An 8,528-nucleotide genomic window follows, 5' to 3' on the forward strand; every position below is an offset into this window, starting at 1 on the left:
ATAATCACGGAAACTCACTAGGACATTGTAGTAGAATATTTCACATATATGTCACACCCTTAGTTAGTCTTGAGGTACGATTTATTCAAAGGATTTTTTTTTTTTTTTTTTTTTTTTTTTTTTTTTTTAATTAAGGCAAATGTTATAAAAAATACTCGGACAGAAATGATAGCTTATAGGTTTAGTATTACGCCATTTAAGCCAGCACACACCAACATGTTGAGTCAACATTTTTGACGGACGATGTTTAGGTCGATGCTACTTTTGTTTTAATAGGGTTACGTTCATTAAGTTTTATAGCTAATGTATCGTGGTTTGTATAGTTTCCGGCAGTTTCACATAAACTCTTATATAGTTCTTTACCTTAATGACTTATTTATAGTTCATGTAAAATTAACATTGTTTTGTCAGAAATGTAACATACATAACATTACATAACAGTTTGGAACTATATAAGTTATCGTATCTCACTTAATCAACATGCAAATTCAAATAAGCTACATTATATTATATGTCACGTCTTGTATAAACCTTTGCAAAGCCACCTGCGAAGATCCACCTTCCATTAACGCCACGTGACACTTCTCTGCCATCTCCTTCACTCTATCCCTAACGTCACTATTCTCCTCCATAACACGCCTGATCGCTTTCTCTATCTCCTCCGCCGTAACGGTCTCCATCTCTCCGGTCATCAATTCTCCTCTAAAATATTTCCGTATCTCCACCGCTAATCCTAGCTCCTCCACCATCTCGAACGCGTTTACCTTCTGCTCGGAGTAAAGCGGCCACACCACCATCGGAACACCAAACCACAAGCTCTCCAACATCGAGTTCCACCCGCAATGAGTGACGAATCCTCCTATCGCCTGTTTTGCTAACACCGCCGCTTGTGGTGCCCATCCGATTACCTTCCCTGTATCCGATGTCCGATCTAAGAATCCCGCCGGGAGAACCACCTCAAGATTCGTAAAATCTCCGGAACGTTCGGTCATTATATACGGGGATGGACGACGGAGAGACCAAAGAAACCGATGACCACTTCGTTCTAGCGCGACGGCGATTTCTTTAGTTTGTTTCTCACTGAAACCTCCCATGCTCCCAAAGCAGAGGAACGCAACCGATTTAGCCGGTTGCTCATCGAGCCACCGCAAAATCTCAGGTTGCTTCTCAATGTTTTCTAGATGCAACACTGGTCCTATTGGAAAAACTTGAGGAAGATGATCACCACCACCATTATTGTTGAACATTTTCAAAGCGTGTGGTTCGAGCTCATCAACTGTATTTACCAAAACACCCTTCATCTTACGGAAACATCTGGCTTGAGCTAGAAACAAAGGTAGCCACTTTTTTGAAGTGAAGAGATAAGGCAGTAACTTCACTGGATAAGGACGAGTCAAACACGGAAACTCCAACTCAGTGACGACCGACTCTTCCAACTCGCTGACGTCATACTTTTTCTCGTCGTGCATCAACTGAACGTGAAGTGTGATTCCTAAAAACGTAGCGTTTGATGCGTAAAACATATAACACGGAACTTGGAATTCGTTAGCTATATCTATCATTGAGGAACAGAACATATCTACTACGAAACCGGCGAGTCGTCGTGTTGGATCATCCACGATTCTCAAGACTATATCTCTTACCTTTGAATTTTGTTCCTCTATGTAGACTTGAGTCGGCTGCTTCGGATCTGCTGTTATTGGTTGTTCTTTGACGGCGGAGATGGTTTCGTAACGGAGGCGATCTTGAGATTTTGTGGAGAGAGATGCTATATAGGTGGAATCATCGGCGACGTTGTTTATGGAAGGGATGATGATCACGGTGATCGTAAAGCGGTCATGGCTGCGGACAAGTAGCTTCGCTAGCTCGATGGTTGGCTTGCGGTGACCGATTCCTGGTAACGGTATGAACACAAGCTCAATCTTCATTTATCTGTTTAGTTGGGGTTGGGATTAGTTAAAGCCGAAGCCTGAAGGTGTAGTAATAAGTTCTTTTAGGGCATGTCCATCAAAGAATGTAATGAAAGTATCTTAAAACAAATTTTATTTTTCATTTTGAAAAAAGTGAAATAAAAAAATTATTAAGAAATTTTAATATTTTATAGGTCCATTGAAGGTTTTTAAATTTGAAGTTTTTAAAAGCTTCTTGTCCGTGAGCAAAACCTTCTTGTCTTCTTCTTCTTCTTGTCGGCAATCCTAATGGAATGACACATAGCAATTATTTGACCATTGCATATCATTAAAACAAGTTAAACTGAAACAATACAAGCAAACAACACAAGCAAACATTGATTAAGTTAAACTGAAACAACACAAGCATATCATTAAAACAAGTTAAACTGAAACAACACAAGCAAACATTGATTAAGTTAAACTGAAACAACACAAGCATATCATTAAAACAAGTTAAACTAATACAACACAAGAAAACACTCGGTGACATTTACCAAACATTCGGACTGAAACTAACTCAACACAACAAACATAAACTCAAACTGAAACTAACTTGATAACACGTGAACAAATAACAGCTCTCATAGATAGATACAAATTAAATAAAACAGGAAGGTCCTTACGGGTGTAAGCGATTCCATTTTAAGACAAAGAACTAATTCCCATTCTCCACAACCTCTGTCCTTTTTAAGACAGGAAGGTCCTTACGGGTGTAAGCGATTCCATTGTCTCCATCAACAACTTGTCCTTTTCCTCTCATTATCCTGTCATTCATCACCACAACCATTTGACAATTCAATGTACTATGGAAAGACAAAATAGACTTAGTTGTACCATCTCGTTGTCAATAATCCTTCTACTCTGACTGGATCACGGGCATAGATCCTGCTTGTGCTTATTCCCACATATACATAAGAAGAACCACCCACATTAACCACTCATTCATAGACACTTCTCTATCTATTCGGTTTAATAGATGTGATATAATATGTCTCTCTCTTCCCTACCTCTGCACCAAATCCGAATCTAAAACCATCAAAGAATCTTGTGCTTGCATTGTGGAAAACAGTAGCACTGTCCAGAGCACGAAATGTTAAAGAATTAGTTAGTTTTCCGTATATTCAACCTCCAACATTTTATATGTTTGATATATCAAAAGCACAAATGCTCAAGTACATGAGCTATTTACCTGTCTACTTGATGGAGAAATATCTCTGCGATAATCAAAAGCACAAATGCTCAAGTACATGAGTTGTTGAACACTCTTGTCTTCTCTCACTCGTTTCTCCATTTCTTACTTCTCTTGACTCTAACCAATTTGAATAAGCTTGAAACTTTCTATTTTTTCCACTGCAAAAAATTTGATGGAGGAGTCAATAAAAATGTGAAAAGATCACCAACCAATATTTGAAACTTCAAAGACTATAAAACGATTAGATCCATTTTTTCTAAGAATTTGAGAGAGAGATGGCAACAAAATTGAGAGGATTAAGAAACAAAAACCAAAATTTATCGTAAGAAAGTACTGTACCAGTAGAATCAGGAGATGTGATTGGATTGATGAACCCACTAATTAATCGCGATGGATTGATGAACCGAGATCGTCGATGGTGTCTCTTACGGTGGAGATGTGATGCCGCCGGTAAAATCCACTTTCTGACTGAATCACCGACTGAATAACCTTTCAATTCTATCGTGTCTTTTCCGTGGAGATGATATGGAAGTCGATTAAGGGAGAGAGACAGGAAACAAACGAGAGAGAAAATTACATAACAAAAAAAATAGAAGAAAATTATTTTTATCCCACCCAATCAGAAACTGACACACCCAAGTTTCTTAACATACCAAAAACATCCTAGATAAACAACCATTCTAAACTAAATCATACAAAAATAATTAAATTTAATCTCTTATTGAAAGATAGAAACTCTTAAGCAACTGCTTAAATCCTTATAGGGCTACGTAATTTGGTCCATGTAATATAGTTGTGCCGATGACAAAAACTTTTAACCCTTAAAAATATTTTCTATAAAAATATAAGATTCATAACTTGAAAATATAGTTTTTTGAATCACATCGTTTAAAATCTGAAATTACATGAGGTTTGCAAGATAATTATTTTCTAGAGTATTAACTGAAAATTATTTTCTAAAATTTTGGTTTTTTTTTAAAAATATTTGCAACTATTCGGTTTGTGTTGATATGATATTTTAAGGACTTTATTACATATACAGTAAAACCTCTATAAATTAATAAGGTCGAGACCATGAAATTTTATTAATTTATAGAGATTTTAATTTATCGATAAATTAATATTTTATTAATTTATGAAAAAATTTTCTCAGTTTCATAATTTTGAAAATTTTCTATTACAACATAAAATACTTTTGTTATCATTTACATTTTTAAAGAATTTTCTTAATTTATAATATTTTTATCGTAATAGAATAAATTTCAATTGTTTACTAAATTATCTAGATAAAAATGATAAATGTTAGAAGTTTAGAGTTTAGAAGAAAGTGCTACTACTATCCTTTATGGTAACGATAAAATCGAAGAAGATATTACGGTACTTTTAGAACCTGTTACTAAATAAGCAATTATGGCATCTAGACTCTCCACAATTTTTAGATGCGATTGAGAAGACAACAATGAAAAAGATTAGAGATGAATTCCAACAAGAATGCAAATTCAAGAGTAGACAAACAACAATAGAATCATATTTCACTAGATATTCTTAGATATATATATATATATATATATATATATTTAGTTTATTTGATTATTAATTTATGATATTGATGAGACCATATTTTTACATAAGATTTCCAGAAAAATTATTATCTTATTATTTTATCAAAATGTGTCATTTTTTACACCGTCCCAACTTGGGTCCGGAAAAATTTATTAATTTATAGCGAGTATTAATTTAAAGGGTATTAATTTATAGAGGTTCTACTGTACATTGCTTTTAATATACACCAGTTATATAGTTTAGTTTTCAAATTTCCCTACTTGATGATGATATGATATGTGTGAAGTGTGAACTGGATCATGTTGTAGCTGGTTTAATCTGGTTTTGGAAGAACCGACATGTCCCGTAACCAAACAATCAGCATTCGGTTTACTAAACCTGGCCTATAGCCGAAAGAAACTCTGGGCCTGGGCTTAAGATTTTCTCATCCGTTTGTTTTCAATTTTTCCAGGAAAAAAAAAAAACAGAGCAGAAACGAGATCTAGCACAGATCTCACGTGTTGCCGTCGCCGGAGAAGACAACTACGAACGAAGCAAGAAGCTTTCATAAAACCCTAAATCGATCGAGTTTCTCAAATTCCGTTGAAGAACAAAAACAAAGATGAACATTTTCAGATTAGCCGGTGATATGACTCACCTAGCTAGTGTTCTTGTCTTGCTTCTCAAGATCCACACCATCAAATCCTGCGCCGGTATGTTCCATTTCGAAAAACCAAATCCTTTTGGAATCAAAATGTTATGATTTGGTTTTGTACGTTTAGTGAGTATCATCATCTCCTTTGGTTTTTTGGGAATTTCACAGGTGTTTCACTAAAGACTCAAGAACTCTACGCCATTGTCTTCGCGACTCGATATTTAGATATCTTTACGAGTTTCTATTCAATCTACAACACTCTTATGAAGTTGATATTCTTAGGAAGTTCGTTTTCAATAGTTTGGTACATGAGGTACCATAAGACTGTTCGTAGGACTTATGATAGGGAGCAAGATACGTTTCGTCATTGGTTCCTTGTGCTTCCTTGCTTACTCTTGGCTCTTTTGATTCATGAAAAGTTTACCTTTCTTGAGGTTTGTTCTTCTTGCTCGCCAGAACAGTTTCTCTTTTTTTTTCGTAGTGTTATTCACATCTTCTGTATAATAATTTTCAGGTCTTGTGGACATTTTCATTGTACTTGGAGGCTGTTGCTATACTTCCCCAGCTTGTTCTACTGCAGAGGACTAGAAATATCGATAACTTGACAGGGCAATACGTATTTCTCCTTGGGTATACATATCTCTTGTTGACTAGTTTCATTTCTATCCTATTCACTTTGGTGACATCTCAGTTCTGTGTCTTGATGTTTTTAGTTGCCTTCTAAGTAAGCTTCATATTTGATGTCGTCTTGTTGCAGGGGATACCGAGGATTCTATATCCTCAACTGGATCTACCGTTACCTCACTGAACCACACTTTGTTCACTGGATAAGTATGACTACTTACCTCCCTCAAAGTTCTTTGTCACGTCCCCAGTTGTGCACATTATTGCATCTGTTGTTATGTTTGTGCCTAGTTAGATTAGTGAACTTCTTACCGCATAACATGACATGCTCAAGAACTTCTTACCGTTTCACTGATATGTTTAATTTAGTTTCTTTGTAGTCTTTGTGGATTATTTGTTGACACAATTTAAATGAAATCTTGTGACATTTGTTGTGTTGTTTTCGTAGCATGGATCGCTGGGCTCGTTCAGACATTGCTCTACGCTGATTTCTTCTACTACTACTTCCAAAGGTAACACATATTTCCATCTTTAGCCTCTTTGTTCATGAAATAAACTCACAACTCTTGACTAAATGGTTTGGATTAATCATAATACACAGCTGGAAAAACAATAAAAAGCTGCAGCTACCAGCTTAGTCTCTAATTTTTTGGGAAACAAATTTGGTTATAGCCCACGAGGAGTTTGGGATTATAGAAGAGAAAGGTTAATATAGAACGTGTAAACTCTTCATCTATCTAACTTGTTAAGTTTGTTGTACTTCTCAAAACTGTATTTGTTCTCCTTCAAGATTAGTGGTATAAGTTTATTTATATATGGAACAGTAAACATGATTTTGAATGCTCTCAAATATAAATAGTTAATTTGTTGGAGTATCCTCTTCTCATGTATCTTACTCGAGATTTCAGCATTCTGTTTGTGTGTCTTTCAAGTCTGTCCAAAACTAATTTTACGATTAAGTATATAATATCTGTTAACAAACTAATATGATATGTTAACGACTAACGAGAACGAACTAATATGTATGTTCTTGAAATTAACCAAATGCTTTTGAAGTATCAAACTAAGTCTCTCTCGGCCACTCAATTCCACACCATTCTATTTGAGAAACGAAAAGACATCACATCAGTGTTTATTGTGTTTGTTATTATTTATTTGATAGATGTATCATGAAATTTCATTAAAATTATATATATATATATATAAAGTATTTTTTAACAAGACATGACACGGACCTTCATCTAATTAATACAGTTAGACTTTTAATGAATGCTCTGTTATGGGGTGATAATTTTTCTCTTGCAAAATGAACGTGAATCCTATTTCTTTTTTTTTTTTTTTTTTTTAAAGAAAACGATACCGTTTTATATTAATTATAACGCATACAGAGGAGTCATCGTTTTTTGGAACCAGGGAAATAATGAAACATCAGCAAGTAGAGCTTAATGGCAGATCTTAACAGCACAAAAAAGGAGAAGATCAAGGGGCCTGAAAGTTCGAGAACCAGAGGTGGAGATACGTTTGCTGAGGTGAGTTTGTCAGTTGCATGTTCTTGTCTTCATTGTCCAACCCTATAAGTCGCCGCCTCAATAGGAGTTGTACTTCCTTCTTTAGTCTGTCTACGGACCAGAAGGATGAAGAATGGAGACGAGTGTTGCGCTGCGACCATATGTAGTAGAGCAATGCCTGGAAGAGAATCTTGCAAATGACATTAAGCTTCCTGTTGGGGGAAGGAGACTTAATCCAGCTTAGATATCCTTGGAAGTTGACAACCATTGACGGATGCAAATGAGCAAATAAATCCAGCCAGAGGACCTTGGAGTAAGGGCATTGAAAGAAAAGATGATCTCTCGATTCCTCTCCGGTGTTGCACAACAGACATGATGGGGGTACCTGTAGACGTGAATCCTATTTCAAATTTAAAATATACAAAAATATATGTAAATCTATAATTTGAACTATGTCGATGATGTAGAATGTTTAATCCATGATTCAACAATGACATGAGAGGATGTCTTATCCCACATTTACAGTTTTTAACAAAAAGAAAACAATTCTATGAAGAAAAAGACTAATTCTCAAGAGAGCAGTTAGAAATACATTTATTCGTATAATTATTTAAGTGGATGACATCATAGAAATACATTTTTGTGCTCAGTTACAGTAAATTGTTTAATATATATATATATATATATATATATATATATTTGCAGTAATTCAATTTAATATTTGCAATGAAATTATCACAACTAGTAAATTAAATTACTATTTTAGACATAAATCTCCAATTTATTTATTTATTAACCTTTAATCCCTCCATTTCATAATGTAGGATGTTTAGAAAAATATTTTTGTTTCGTAATATAAAATATTTTCAACTTTCTATGCAATTTTTAGATTAATTTTATATTTTATATTATACAGTTTTGTTTATAATTAATTAAACTTTTTAAAAGTAACTATATATTTTAATATGCGTGTTTAACTAAAACATCATATATTTTGAAAAGGAATATAAAAGATCATCTAGACATAATTTCCGGTGGTTCCAAGGATTGGAAAA

General features: G+C 34.5%; 1 protein-coding gene, 1 long non-coding RNA gene and 1 pseudogene across 20 annotated transcripts; 2 read left to right on the forward strand and 1 right to left on the reverse strand.

Moving 5' to 3' along the window:
• Positions 1-358: 358 nt before the first annotated feature.
• Positions 359-3,787, reverse strand: LOC104773135 (UDP-glycosyltransferase 71B5 pseudogene; annotated as a pseudogene). Of its 18 annotated transcripts, XR_015568685.1 has the most exons (8): positions 3,484-3,781; positions 3,142-3,302; positions 2,960-3,026; positions 2,787-2,846; positions 2,576-2,716; positions 2,163-2,195; positions 1,644-1,932; positions 359-1,492 (listed from the first exon to the last, which is right to left on the reverse strand). The product of XR_015568685.1 is annotated as a UDP-glycosyltransferase 71B5 pseudogene, transcript variant X14 (transcript). The 18 variants fall into 18 exon arrangements; XR_015568688.1 differs by lacking the exon at positions 2,787-2,846 and having other exon boundaries at positions 3,484-3,779; XR_015568676.1 differs by having other exon boundaries at positions 359-1,932; positions 3,484-3,763.
• Positions 3,788-4,975: 1,188 nt separating this feature from the next.
• On the forward strand, positions 4,976-6,842 carry LOC104773136 (ER lumen protein-retaining receptor B). Its single transcript, XM_010497701.3, has 6 exons — positions 4,976-5,399; positions 5,510-5,775; positions 5,856-5,971; positions 6,099-6,172; positions 6,414-6,477; positions 6,567-6,842. The coding sequence occupies exons 1-6, from the start codon at positions 5,309-5,311 to the stop codon at positions 6,601-6,603; spliced, it is 648 nt and encodes a 215-aa protein (XP_010496003.1). The 5' UTR covers positions 4,976-5,308; the 3' UTR covers positions 6,604-6,842.
• Positions 6,843-7,368: 526 nt separating this feature from the next.
• Positions 7,369-7,974, forward strand: LOC147936199 (uncharacterized). The gene is made up of 2 exons (XR_015568690.1): positions 7,369-7,494; positions 7,580-7,974. It is a non-coding gene; the product is annotated as an uncharacterized LOC147936199 (long non-coding RNA).
• The last annotated feature ends 554 nt before the right edge of the window (positions 7,975-8,528 follow it).

Source organism: Camelina sativa, chromosome 10 (assembly GCF_030686135.1).
Source record: "Camelina sativa cultivar CO46 ecotype springtype chromosome 10, ASM3068613v1".
Classification (NCBI taxonomy): Eukaryota; Viridiplantae; Streptophyta; class Magnoliopsida; order Brassicales; family Brassicaceae; genus Camelina; species Camelina sativa.